This window comes from Gracilinanus agilis, chromosome 2 (genome assembly GCF_016433145.1).
Source record: "Gracilinanus agilis isolate LMUSP501 chromosome 2, AgileGrace, whole genome shotgun sequence".
NCBI classification, from domain to species: domain Eukaryota; kingdom Metazoa; phylum Chordata; class Mammalia; order Didelphimorphia; family Didelphidae; genus Gracilinanus; species Gracilinanus agilis.
Genome location: NC_058131.1, coordinates 670608057 through 670622662, shown reverse-complemented (window position 1 = coordinate 670622662; position 14606 = coordinate 670608057). Strand labels below are relative to the sequence as shown.

General features: G+C 38.8%; 1 protein-coding gene across 2 annotated transcripts in view; it reads left to right on the top strand.

The window, feature by feature from the left end:
• The window catches only part of VCL (vinculin), a 111721-nt gene that overhangs the window by 80817 nt on the left and 16298 nt on the right, over nt 1–14606 (top strand). For both annotated transcript variants that reach the window (XM_044659056.1, XM_044659055.1), the window contains exons 11-13: nt 7267–7457; nt 11175–11374; nt 13638–13766. In XM_044659056.1, the coding sequence (XP_044514991.1) occupies nt 7267–7457; nt 11175–11374; nt 13638–13766 (520 nt within the window). The remainder of the gene's footprint in view (nt 1–7266; nt 7458–11174; nt 11375–13637; nt 13767–14606) is intronic.

The following is a 14606-nucleotide window of genomic DNA, read 5'->3' as shown; positions in this document are numbered from 1 at the left end:
CCTATTACATCTGGTCATTCCACAACTTTTCACTTTCTGGGACCAATGTTCTCCTGGTTCTGCTCATTTCACTGCACATCAGTTCATGGAGGTCTTTCCAGTTCATGTAGAAATCAGGCAGTTCGTCATTCCTTACAGCACAATAGTATTCCATCAACATCATATAGCACAAGTTGTTCAGCCATTTCCCAATCGAGGGGCATCCCCTTGTTTTCCAATTTTTTACCACCGCAAAAAACGTGACTATGAATATTATTGGACAAACATTTTTTTCTATCTCTTTGGGGTACAAATCCAATAGTGAAATGGCTGGATCAAAGGGCAGGCAATCTTTTAAAGCCTTTTGGGCATAATTCCAAATTGCCTTCCAGAATGTTGGATCCATTTATAACTCCACCAGCAATGTATTAGTGTCCCAATTTTGCCATATCCCATCCAACATTTATTATTTTCCTTTACTGTCATATACATGTGGTAACTTTTAATAGGGGAGCATGTAGCCCTGCCTTATCCAGTCTTCACAGACAATCTGCAAAGTGATCAGACTGCTCTCTTTCTTGTGAGGCACCCCTGCCCCATCTCCTACTCTTGTGGGCAGTGTGACCCTACAGGAGTTCCCTACCTTCTCTGGGCCTCAGACCTCTCCTCTATAAAATGAAAGGAATAGGCTTGATGGCTTTTAAGATCCCCATTGCCTCTATATCTATGACTCAAGATAAAGTGCTTTGGAAGCCATAAAGTGCTATCTAAAATCATTACCCCCATTGTATTGTCCTGGGATCACATAATTAAGTTAGTTGTAGAATGATACCATAACCTATGTCCAGAAACCCAGGATACCTAATTCCCAGGCAAGTTCTCTTTCTTTTGTAAAATGTATTTTTTGACTAATCTTAAGAAACACCAAATAAAATGGGCATTTCCATATTACTAGTAGAACAGAATGAATTTTTACATGAAACCACAGACCTTTATTGTGTATATAGTATAGCTTGTTATTCTTTTTAATTCTAATAAATTCAGTCTGTAGCTTTCAAAGCTGTTCTATCTATGCTGCTTTCTATCTTTTCTTTTCTTTTTGTTAAAAACCATACACACACACATCAACCCTCTTTTTCCTTGTTTTTTTTTTTCTCTTTTTTTTTCTTTTTGGCTATCCTATCCTTATCTTTTCTCCCTTCCACCCCCCACTCCCCAATTGGAGAAATAGAAAGAAAAAACCCTTATGAGAAATATGCATAGTTAAGTAAGTGATCTCCCACATTGACTATGTCCAATAGTGTGTGTATTATTTTGCCTCTTCTTAATCCATCACCAATCTTATCCAGAGGTGGTTAACATTTCTTAAGTAGTCTTCTGGAATAGTAGGTGTTTTTTGCTTTGAGCAGAATTCATCATGTCTTTCAAATTTGTTTTTTTCTGTAATGTTGTTGTTATTCTGTGAATTGTTCCCCAGTTCTTCTCACTTCAGTCTACATTAGACTAGGCTTCTCTGAAACTATCTTTTTCATTATTTCTTATAGCTCAAAAATAATACCTTACATTCATATGCCATCTTTTTTTTTTTAAGCCATTTCCTAATAGATGGGTGCTCCCTCAGTTTCTAATTCTTTGGTAACATCAAAAGAATGGCCATAAATATTTTTAGATAAGTGAGTCCATTTTGTCTTTCTTCGATATCTCTGGAGTGTAGGCCTAGTGGTGATAAAACTGGGCCAAACAAAGGGTATGCGCTGTTTAGAATTTTGGGGCCTAGTTCCAAATTGCTTTCCTGAATGGCTAGACCAGTTTACAACTCTTCCAAGAAGTGTATTAGTGTCCCTGTTTTCCTATAATCCTTCCAATGACTGTAATTTTCCTTTTTAAAAATCTTTTAAAATAATATAATATTTATGGTATTATATATTATATATAATAATAATGGTATAAAAATACCATTAATTGTTATGAATCTGGTGGCAACTCAGAATTTATTTAATTTACATCTTTCTAATTCTTAAGTGATTTGGAACTTCTTTTTAAAATTTATCTGCTGCTAGCTTGGATTTCTTTCTTTGTGAACTGCCTGTTTATATCCTTTAACTATTTATCAATTGGGGAATGGCTCTTGCCCTAATACTTTTGAGTTAGTTCCTTATATATCTAAAACTCCAGATATTCCATCAGAGAAACTTTCTGCAAAGTTATCTTCCCTTCTTAACTCTTTGCCTTCTAATCTTGTTTTGTTTGTGTAAAAACATATTTTTATGTAATCAAAATTGTCCATATTTTCTTTGTAACTTTCTCTATCCTTTGTTTGGTCTTGAACTCTTTCTCTAACCATTGATTCAACAGGTAATTTGTTATTTGTTTCTTCAGGTTGTTTGTGACATCATTCTTTATCTCAGTTTTGGAGCTTGGGGACATAATATGAGCTATTGGTCCATACCTGATTTTTGCTAAATCTCTTGCTTTCCCTCTTTCCCAGCAGTTTTTGTTAAATAGTGAGTTCTTGTTCAAGAGTTTGAGGCTTTGGGTTATTCTGTCCGGTGTTACTGTCTTCATTTATGTTTTTGTACCTGATCTGTTCTACTGATCATCTTGTTTTTGAAACTAGTACAAAATAGTTTTGGTGAGACCTGGTACTGTTAGCTCCCCATCCTTTTTTCTTTCATCATTTCCTTGAGCTCCTTGACCATTTCTTTTTTCTAGATGAATTTCATTATTGATTTTCTAGCTCCATCATGGCACTGAATTTTTTTTTTTTTTTTATCCTGGGACTCCATTCTAGGAGCATAGGGCCACAACCAGTAGGCAATGGGTCCCACAGTCGCTCAGGGTCACCCAGCTGGAAAGTGTCTGAGCCCGGATTTGAACCTAGGACCTTTCGTCTCTAGGCCTGGCTCTCAATCCACTGAGCTAGCCCAGCTGCCCCTACTTTTAGGTTGCAGTTTCTTTAGCAGATGTAGTTTTTACAGGGTGGGGTTGCTAGCCCCACGCCCAACCCTCCTCCTTTTTTCATCCGGCTAGGGACCGTCCTTGGCCCAGGAGTGGTAAGGGTGGGCAGTAGGGGTCAAGTGACTTGCCCAAGGTCACACAGCTGGAAGTGTCCGAGGGCGGACTTGAACCTAGGACCTCCAGTCTCTAGGCCTGGCTCTCAATCCACTGAGCCACCCAGCTGCCCCATGGCACTGAATAGATAAATAAAATTAGGTGGTGTTACTATTTTGATGCAGCCAGGAGGCATAATAATTACGTGAGAGAGATAAAACATGATCATCTCCATCTTGCAGAGGAGCAAAGAGAGGGAATGAGGTGGTCCAGTAGAAAGAGCACTGGGCCTGGTTTGAGTTAGGAAGACCTGAGTTCAGGTTCTGCTTCACACTTGTACAGGTTGTGTGTCTTGCAAGTGACAACCTCTCTGAGTCTATAAAAAGGAGATAAGAGTAGCACCTGCTTTGAAGGGGACATTGTGAAGATCAGGTGAGATAAAGTAGGTAAAGGCTTTGCAAAGTCTGAAGAGCTATGTAATTGCTAGCTCTTTTGGCATAGCCTCCCTAGAAGCAATTCCATATCTCTATCTCTTTAGGCCTGTATTTCTGGAAAGTGTGTTTTGTAGCTGCATTCATATAATTCCCATATGGCCTAGTGGATAGGCTCTGAAGTGTTTTAAACATTTTGGAAATATTTTGCATGGATCATTAGCTTTTTTAAAAAAATAGCTTAAATTTATATAGTGCTTTAAATATGGCAAAAAACTTAATGTAAGTTGTCTCAATTTGATGTTTCCAACAATCTTATGATGTAAGAACTAAAGATATTAATTGGTATCAGAGGGCAAAATCTCCTGACTTTGAGATCTTGCTACTTTTCAGTAGATTATTGTCTTTAGATTATCTCTTTTCCCAGCATCATGAGAAGAACAGAAATTATATAGCTGCTCCCTTTGGCCAGATATAAGAAGGAATAACCACTCTTCCTCAGCAATCTGTGTCTTTAGTAACAAATATAAAAATATTTCAAGCTTTGTTTCCCAAGTGGCTTCTCTCATAATAACTTTAGCATCCCCCTTAAAGAATGAAATCTTCTATGAAAGCTCTTTATGGAAAAGAGGTGCTGCTTTTTCTTCTTTGCTTTTTTTTAGCATTAAATCTATTTTTTATGCCCTTCCCTAGTAAGTTTACATCAGGAGTCCCTGCTCCTTCCCCACTGAGAAGTTATTTTTATTTATCTTGTAAAAAAATTAAAATTGGTTTGACTAAACTTAAGAGTTTAAAAAAATATAAGATTGTGGTCACCATTTATAAAATTAACTCTTAAGTCACAAGTCTGTTAGCTGTTCTTAACAATTTTGTTTAATAGAGATATAGTTAAAGAGAGAAATGTAGGAAGGAAGTAGAAAGTATTGCCTAGCTAGATACCCTATAATTTCTGTTCAAAGAAGTCCAGCTCACCACCTGACAAGGTCTCCCTCAAGTCCTGATCTCCATGTGAAGTTGTGATAGTCTCTTAAGCCAGGTTTCCCAGTGGTGTCTTCAGCAAGGGTTCCACCAATGCAAGCCTCTTCCTTCAGCTCCAATCACTCACCCAGCAAGCCTTTCCAGCACAGAATCCTGCAGAATCCTCCTCCAGGAAAGTCTCCTCACCAATGAACCAAGGAATGCATGAATCTCCTTTTCCATCTTGCCTTTTATAACCCTTTTTCCACTTCACTTCCTGTCACTCCCCTACTTCACAGGAACCAATCACAGCCTTTCAATTTTCCTAGCACTGACTTGTGAACTCTCTTACTTAGTTTTAAGTAGGGGTACTTTAAGTTCTTGATTGATTAACTCAAAATAGGCAAAGGGAATAAAGAATTCCCTTTCACAATCTGAAGTACACTGAATGTGCAGTGAAGGTGAGGCTAATGGTTAATAAATAGTGAACATTTATTAAGCGCCCACTATGCTAAGTGCTATGGATATAAAATCATAAAAAGAATGACATACCATGGTGTCAAAGAGCTTGCAATCCAAGGGGACAAACAACCCACAAAAAGAAGCCAGTGAGGGGGTAGGCACCTAGTGAAGGAGTAGGGTGGAGAATCTGCAGTCCCAGAGTAGATCAGCCCCTTAAAAATGAGATGTCTGAGCTGAGCTCCTTATAAGGAGATTTTGGAGTTCCTGGCTGTGGAAGGGAATTCTTTATTCTTTGTCTATTTTGAGTTAATCAATCAAGAAACCCCTACTTTACACGTTGTTAGCCACAAGTCACTTACTTAGAGAGCTCTACCCTTTTAACTCAATCAGTCAAAAACTTGTAAATCCTTTGATAAGAGTTTATACTCTCAGAGGATGAGAGGTGGATCCCACACACACTGCTTCCCTGGGCAGTGCTAGGCAATTTGGAAGCTGTGATTGGCCCCTCTGAAGAGGAAAAGGGATGAGAAAGGGACATGGGAAAAGGACTATAAAAAGTCCAGAACTTCCTATTCTCCTTTGGACTTCTTCTTTGGAGGATGGCTCCTTGGGCTCTTCTCCTTTGAACTTATCCTCGGGACTTCTAGCTTGGAGAGATTCCTGCCTTGGTGGCTCTGCAAGGAGACCCTCTCTGCTCATTGGCCCTTTGGTGGGACACTCCCTTCAGCATGAATTCTGTGGAGAGACTCTTTTCCTTGGATCCTACATTGGCTTGCTGTGAGTGATTTGGACTTCTGCATGGAGATTGGAACTTTGTTGGGGAGTGAGCTGAATTTCATAGGATCAGCACTTAGGGTAGGCTAGGCAACTCCTTACCTCTTTCCCTCCTACATTTCATACTTCAACTCTTTATCTTCCTCATTATAAATAAAAGCTGCTAACAATTTTTTTTAGCTTAGGGATAATATTTTGAATTTGGCGACCACAACATTGAATTTATAACTTTCTTATTTAGTCAGAACCCCAATTTAACCCTTACATGGATCCACTTTTCTATCAGAGGAGGACAGAATGGTGATAAGGTAGAATCCCAAGATTGATGGGATCTTGTAGGATGATGAGCTTTTTCCAATAATGAGCTTCCTAGAGCATGAGGGAACAGTTCAATAAGGAGGGTTAGGGTTAGGTTTAAGGCTAGGGCTTCAGAGCCTAGGCTTTGGTAGTGGGGAAAGAGTTCCTTGTGAGCATGGGAGGATGTAATAGCTGTAACTAGCTTGAGGATAACTAATGTCACCAGTGTGCATGGCCAGCTGAACATCCTTGCTGTATACTGAGTTCCTGGATATCTCCAATGATACCTGGGAGATGGGTGTGCTTTTCAGGCCAGCTATGTGGTTGGCCTCATGGGTTTTCACCTAATGGATAGTTTTACACATCAGTGTTAAGTGACATGTCCGGGTTCATGCAGCTAGGAAGTGTCTGAGGCCAGATTTGAATTCAGGTCCTTTTTATCCAAGGCCTGGCACTCTATCCACTGTGTTACCTAGTGAGCCCTAAATCTTATTCATTCTTTAAGGCTGAAACCAAATACTTGATCTCATCAGCCTCTCCTCTGGACTCACAAAACACTTATTATATGTGCTATCCTTGTGATACTTAAGAGATTCTTTTTCAGAGTTGTACTTAGCTTCTTATATTTATATTCTTTCTCTTCCATTAGATTAGAAACTCCTTTGAGGGTAAAGACCTAATTGTATCTCCCCACAGTGCCTGGCATATAGTGGATATTCTTTGAATGTTTGCTGCTGCTGATAAAATGTTAAAGAGAATGTTGATGAGAGTATGGCTTTTTTTTTTAATGACATCTCTCTTTTTGATCAGTCATGTGCACTGAAATCTGGACCTGAGACTTTAACCAAATACTTGGCAGTAAACTTGGTGGGTGTCAAACTGTAATATGAGTAACTTAGAGATTTTCTAGACTTTCAATGAAGAAAACCAAAGAATCCTAAATTCTGAGTGACTTTAAGTAAGTGACCATAACAAATTGTAGGCCAGCCCCTCTGCCTTCAAGTTTTCCACAGATAAGGCAACCAGCTTCTGTAGAAATTGTGTCTTCCTAGTGCTGATTTAGTTTTAGCTACAAAATGGATTAAACTCTCCAAGCCTCATGAATAGTTATCTGCTCCTGACTACATTAGGAGTATTCTTTTATTCCTGCATTGTTTCAATTCTCTAAGTATAGGAACACCTTAGTGTTCTGGGCTTATATGGTTCCCAGAATGATAAGAATGAATTTAATTTCTCAGTCTTCTTGGAAATTCCCCTTTTTTGGGGGGACAATAACATATGTATTATGTTACATATGCTACTCTTTTACTCTTAGGGGGAAAGGAGACTCTCCAGAGGCCCGGGCTTTGGCTAAACAAATCGCCACAGCCCTGCAGAACCTGCAGACGAAAACCAACAGGGCTGTGGCCAATAGCAGACCTGCCAAAGCAGCTGTGCATCTGGAGGGCAAGATTGAGCAAGCTCAGAGGTGGATTGACAATCCCACAGTAGATGATCGGGGTGTAGGTAAGGTGTTGAATTGATTTCATTTTCATTGTATTGTGCTGAATGAAAACAAACACTGGTACCTTGGGCCTTTTCAAAGGCTTTTTTAACCACTGATGAGTGTCATTAAACTTTGGCATGTCCTCTTGCTCCTATTTAACTTAAATTGAGGGAATAACAGGATAAATTAGCTATGTATAGGTCATAACAGCACTGGTCATCTTCTCCAAATCACAATTTTGATCTCTAGGCCTGATTCTTCTTTTTTTAACTTGTTTACTATTTAGCTCCTTCTTACCTTTGCATAGGGGACACTTAGCTATAATTCTGGTAAATGAAAAGCAGGCCTTTAGACTCCCAGAAAGTAGTATCCCCCTTCAAAAACAGTAATTATAATAATGCCAAAATGGAAAGGAAAATGATCAGAAATTCTTAAAAGTTAAAAAAAAATATTCTAAATGTAGTAAAAATCAGCAAAAACATTAACATCTATAGAAAAATGTATAAATGCTATATATTTGTAGCATTTGCAGGTTTGAAAGGTATGTGTTTGCTTAAATGATAGGAATGAAAGTATATCCTCATCTGAACTCTTACTCTTCTAGGTATTTTCCCCCAATTTTATTGGCATTATTCACATACTTAGTGTTCATATTTTTGTTCTCATGCTACTTTTCCCTCCCTATCTCTCTCTCTCTACTTTCCTCCTTCCCTCCCCTTCTTAGTATTAATTCTAAGACAGAAGAGCAGTAAGGGTTAGGTAATCAGGGTTAAGTGACTTGCTCAAGGTTATATAGCTAGGAAGTGTCTGAGGCCAGATTTGAACCCAGATTGTTTTCTATAAGTGACAGCATTTCTATGGAGGAATAAATAGACAAGATTGTCAAGGAGAATTCTTGAGGGAAGTGGTCTCTGGCACTGCCACACCTAAAATCATCATATAATGTAGCAATTATCAAAACTATTTGCTACTGGATTAAAAAATTAGGAGAATAAATTAAATGAACAGAATAATCTAAAAGTAGAATGAGAGGCATATTAGTATATGAAACTAATATCTAATGAATCCAAGATTGCAGAACATTAAGGAAAAGTTGTATCTAGGTTTTTCACATGTAATATGTAGAGGGAGAAGAGAGCATAACTTTCCTGAGGAGTTCATTGGGGTTTGGCTGTTGGAGAAGAAGATGCCACAATCTGATAGCTTTCTATTTTGACTAACTATGCTTGTTAACTGAGTGCTAAGTTCAGTTGTTTCTATTTTACTAAAGCGCTGAAAGTACTGTCATTACCCTTCTACTTCTGTCATCCTGTGGCAAAGCCCATTGTGTTGCTCTCAGATAAATTGCTTTTACACAAACAAAAATCATTGGGAGAGAATTGGCTAAGGAGTATGGCAAAAAGTAGAATTAGAGCCTCAACCAGGGTCATATATCATGATACCTACCAAATGGATAAATGATATAGATTTTTAAAAAAATTATTAAAAAGAAGAAAACAGAAAGATAGTTTTATTGAAGGTATGGAGAGTCAAAATTTCTTTCCCAATAGAAAAACATTTTGGTAACAAAAGATTTCATTATATTAAAATATTTTTGCACAATTTAGAAAGCAACACAGCCAGAACAAAATGGAAAGAAAGGTTGGGGGAAATTTTGTCATAAGTATTTTTCATAAAAATCTGAAATAAAAAATCCATAAGGAATGATTATAAATACATTGGAACTAGTAGATAAAAGTCGTTAAAGGATGTAAACCAGGTAGTTTTTTAGTAAAATAAACATTAATTATTAATATCCACCCCAAAATTGCTGAAATTCTAGTCATTAGAGAAACAAAATAAATCTGAGAAAACACCTTATAGCCTTTAAGTTTGTAAAGATAGTTAGTAAAATTCATTGCCATTTTAACTGAAGCAAAACAGGCATACTATTATACTTCTAGAGAGACTGAATTCTTGCAGTTATTTTGTAAAGCTAATGAAAGTATTCAAAAAAAATCTATGAAACTGCTTGTACATTGGACTCAGTAATTCTATTAGTAGGTTCTTTACAAAAGTATTTATAATAGTATTAGTCATACTATTTAAAAATTTGGAAATATTAGGGGGCAGCTGGGTAGCTCAGTGGATTGAGAGTCAGGCCTGGAGACGGGAGGTCCTAGGTTCAAATCTGGCCTCAGTCACTTCCCAGCTGTGTGACCCTGGGCAAGTCACTTGACCCCCATTGCCTACCCTTACCACTCTTCTGCCTTGGAGCCAATACACAGTATTGACTCCAAGACAGAAGGTAAGGGTTTAAAAAAAATTTTTTTTGGAAATATTTCCAAAATATGGCTGAATAAACTGTAGCATATGAATGTATTTGAATTTTGTCATGTCATAAAATTATAAATATTAAGAATGCAAAGAATATTTAAGAATATAGGTAAATAATGCACAAAATCAAGAAGAGTAGAGGTATAAGAAGCAGAAAAAGAGAGAGTCATAGCAGCTTCAGCATCAGTAAACAAGGAGAATTTTCTCATGGTGCAGTAAAAGAGATAATAATAATACACTGAAGGAACTAGAAGAAGAAATGGAACTAGCAAAAAAAATTTAAGAATTTTAGAAAAGATAATGACAAAACTGTTAGAAGTAGAAAATTTTTACTATAGGACAGAATAGCAAAAGAAACAATGAGAGCAGAGAAACAAGCTCAGAAAATAATCCAGTATATGAAAGGATTTGGATAGAATGCAGATAAAAAGGATGGATCTGGGCAAAGACAAGTAGAGTAAATCTAAGAATTACTGAATTTCCCTAAAACAGAAGAAAAAAAAACTTACCATTTTATTATGTAGAATTTAGCCAACATTTAATTAAACAATTACTGTATTTTGGGCACTATGAAAATTATTAGTGATACAGAGAAAGGTCCCCCTACTGTCAAAGAATTAATCCTCTCCTGGAGCATACCACATGACCACATGTCCATAGAAGGAAATACAGAGTGACTTGAGGTGGGAGAGAGCACTAGAACATGGAGATGGGGAAGAGAAGGTGGTGCTCAGGAAAGGTATAGTGGAAGACGTAGCACCTGGGGGCAGCGCAGCTAGGTGGTTCAATGGAAAGCCTGAGCTAGGCTAGTGGTTATGTGAGCAGAGAGAAAGAAACCCATCCAAGAGATATTATGGAGGTGGGTACCATAAGACTTGAGAAGTGGTTGAATATGGGGGAGAGAAGTGGGGAAGAGTTAAGGATGACAAATAAATCTGGGTAACTGAGTGGATGGTGGTATCCTCAGCAGAAACTTGGAGAATTGGAAGGGGAAAGTTTTATGAGAGGGAAGAGAATGAATTCCATTCTGGACGTTTTGGGTTTGAAATGCTGACAGACTTCTAGTTGGAGCTGTCCAGCAAGTAGCTGACAATGTGTAACTAGAGTACAGGAGGAGGATTTTAGTTGGTTATATAGTTTTAGAAGTTGTTTTCATAGAAGTGATAATTGAAGCTCTGGGGGCTAGTGAAATCATGAAGGGAAAGAAGGGGAGAGAAGGGAGAATGTGTAGGAAAAGCTCATGCTATAACATGAAAGTCCCACTCTATTGAAGGGAATCAAAATTCCTATACTTTGAATATGCAGCTATGACTTAGGATAGGAATGAAAAAATATTGTATTGAACTTTCTTTCTAAGTTACACTTGAACTCCCTTTTCTTGACCAATGTGAAGGAAGCTTTCTGTTCCTTTTTTGGTTCAGGTCAGGCTGCAATCCGGGGCCTTGTGGCAGAAGGGCATCGTCTTGCCAATGTTATGATGGGGCCTTATCGCCAAGATCTTCTTGCAAAATGTGACCGAGTGGACCAGCTAACAGCCCAGCTCGCAGACCTGGCAGCTAGAGGGGAAGGAGAAAGTCCACAAGCAAGGGCTCTTGCTTCCCAGCTACAGGATTCCTTAAAGGTAAAATTTACAATTAATCCACTATTGAGTTTATTATTAGAAAGAGTAGGCATCTTATTATGCATAGTTTGCCATGTTTGATGAAGTCAGACTGTGATCAAGAAGTAAAATAAATCTGTGGCTAACAGTCTTGACTCTGGCAAGAAATTTGAAAAATTTCTTTACAAAATTAATGTAAAACTACATTGGATTGGATGCCATAATGTAAGAGATGATAGGATCAGTGAATAAATAATTATTTCTCTGTAGATACTCTCCTCAGCAATGAGGATACTGAAACCAAAACAACATGGTCCCCAACTTCAAGGAGCTTAGGTCCTACTGAGGGAAACATCATATAAGTAAATACAAAATATGTTCAAAGAAAGCACAAAGTAATTTTTTGGGCAAGGGAAATAGAAGCTATAGCAGCTGGGAGGATCAGCAGAGGTCTCTAATAGGAGCTGGGGCTTAGGCTGAGCTTGGAAGGGAATGAGGGATTCTGTGAAGCGGTGATGAGCTGGGAGTGCATTCTGTGATGAGACACCTGGACACAGGCATGAAGATGAGAAATGGCCTCACCCTAGCCATAATTAATGGCTGTCCATTCCTACGATACCCGTGTTCCAAGGCTCTGATCTGGGTCCCCTTTTCTCCCCTCTGTACAATTTCTCAGTGATCTCTTCAGCTTCCATGGGAGCTGAACCGTAACACTTCTCTGAAGGTAACTTCACTTCCATACCACCAACTGCCTATCAGGGATTTATAACTCTCTTAAGTAGCTGAAGCTTCCTCACCCCAAAATATCCCCTTTTATGTCTAGGTACCTCCATTCATTCAATCAGCAGTTGTCCAAGTTTGCAACCTCAGAGTCAGGTGGATTCCTCACTTTCCTTCACTCCCCCCACCCCCATATCTCTTGTTGGGTGCAACCTCTCTAGTATCTGTTACATGGCCACCACTCTAGTTTAAGCACTCATCTGCTCTTGCTTGGACTCCTGCAATAGCTTTCTAGTTGGTCTCCATGGCTCAGGTTTCTCCTTTCTTCAATCTATCTTTGACAGTTACCAAAGTGATATTCCTAAAGCAAAGGTCTGGCTATGTAGCTCCTTTGCTTAAAGAGCTCCAGTAGCTCCCTATTTCTTCTAGGATCAATTAAGGATGCCACTGTATGACATTTTGAGCCCTTCCCAATCTGGCTCTAGCCTACATTTCTGGATATATCTCACTTGCCTTTTTTCACTCTATAGTCCAGTTAATAAACTAATCTTCCTGATGTTCCCCATCTGTGAGGCCATTTCTCATCATCATGCCTGTGTCCAGGTGTCTCATCACAGACCACTGAGAGGAGACCTGAGAGAGAGCAATGCCTGAAAAATAGAGTGGGAAGAGAATATTTTGGAGGGCTGTCCACAGTGTCAAATGTTGCAGAGAGATTAGGGATGATTTTTTAAAGACCATAGAATCAGGCAGCTGATGGATCATTGGTCACTTTGGAAAAAACAGTTGAGAGCTGTGGTCAGAATCCAGATTAACAAAAGGTTAAGTATCTTTTGTTTACCTCTAAGAATCCATGTCTTTCTGCTCAGAGGTAGTAAATATAAGAACATATATGTTCCTGTAACCAGTCTCTACTAGGTAAAGGAAAGCTAACATAAAAAATATTTCTTTTCATAATGGCAACACCAAATATATCATTAGGAAATGTTCCTGTCATTCTTCATCATTCTGTAGTCATTAGCAAACCTTGTACCGTAGCATGAGCTGTGAGGAACAGGTACATTTCAACCCTCTACTCTTCAAGGATATGGCCACTAGAGAAGCAAGGGGCCCTGTTAATTTGAATCAAATTATCAAGAGAATATCTTTCACCTGATATGTCTTAGATAATTCCTTTATTAGACTGTAAACTTCTAGAGCAATGGTCGGCAACCTTTTTGGCCATGAGAGCCATAAGCGCCTGCGGAAGGAGGAGGATGGAGGTAGAAGGCGCTGGAATATGGGGTGGGGGCTGAAGGGCCCCCTGGGGCACATCCTGGGGCTCTGCCCGGACTGGCCGGTCGGGAGGTGGAGCCAGATATGGCTTGAGAGCCATACATTGCTGACCCCTGTTCTAGAGGTTGGGAACCCTGTTTTTAAAGCATCCTTTGTAGTTCCTTACATGGAGTGAGGTGCTCAATAATTTGTTGAATGAATGATATAAGAATCTTGATTTAGCAGAGACATGCTTATGGTTGGATAATCTGGGGGCATTTTCATTTGGGGAAAAAAAACTATTTTTAAGGATCTGAAAACAAAGATGCAAGAGGCCATGACTCAGGAAGTGTCTGATGTATTCAGTGATACCACCACACCTATCAAGCTACTGGCAGTGGCTGCTACCGCACCTCCTGATGCACCCAACAGGAATGAGGTAGGTATATCTCTGTTCTCCTTGTCAGTTGATAGTTCTATAGAGAGCCACCCTTAGAGGAAATGAAGGACTAATGGCAGATTGTGTTTTTCAAAAGAAGAAAGGAGTGGTGGAGATCCTCTCATTTTATAATAATCAGAGATTATCTGAGATCCTCTAACACTTTATAATAAGTACATTGGAGCTAAAATGGACATTAAAGATCATTCGTGGACAAGTAAAAGGGGAAATTGGGACTAAGGTATGGAAAGTGGCAGGGGCTGCTTGCCTTTACATTGTCTTAGTGATCTAAAGAGGACTGGAGGAGTTATATGCCACTACCAGATGGGTTTTTAGTGGAGGTAGATTTTTTTGCTAATTTTATTTTATTCACCTGTCTTATTCATGATTTCCTCTTCTTCCCCAAATGACTGAGGAAGTCACTTCAGAGTCTTCCAAAGTTCAGGAAGGACCCGTCATCACTACTGATGACAATGATGATAATGCTATTGCTGCTGTTCTCATATACTTACTTGTGTGACACATATCACTGCCTTGTGTGACCTTAGACAAACCTCATATATAAAATGAAGAGACTGTCTGCATGATTTTTTTAAGGGCTTTAAGCTCTAATGTTGTGTGATTCTTTGAAAAATAAAGGCAAAAAAGAGATCATAGTCTAAGCAAGAGGATTAATGGAAAAAGAATGGAGTTTGATAACTGACCTACAAGCCTCTAAGGAAGGAGTTGTTTTGTTCCATGTTCACCATATATATTTGTGCATCTGTATACATGTGTGTATGTGCTTGTGTGCATGGGGGTGGGAAATGGGTGGGGAGGGAGGGAGCGAGGGGGAGGTGG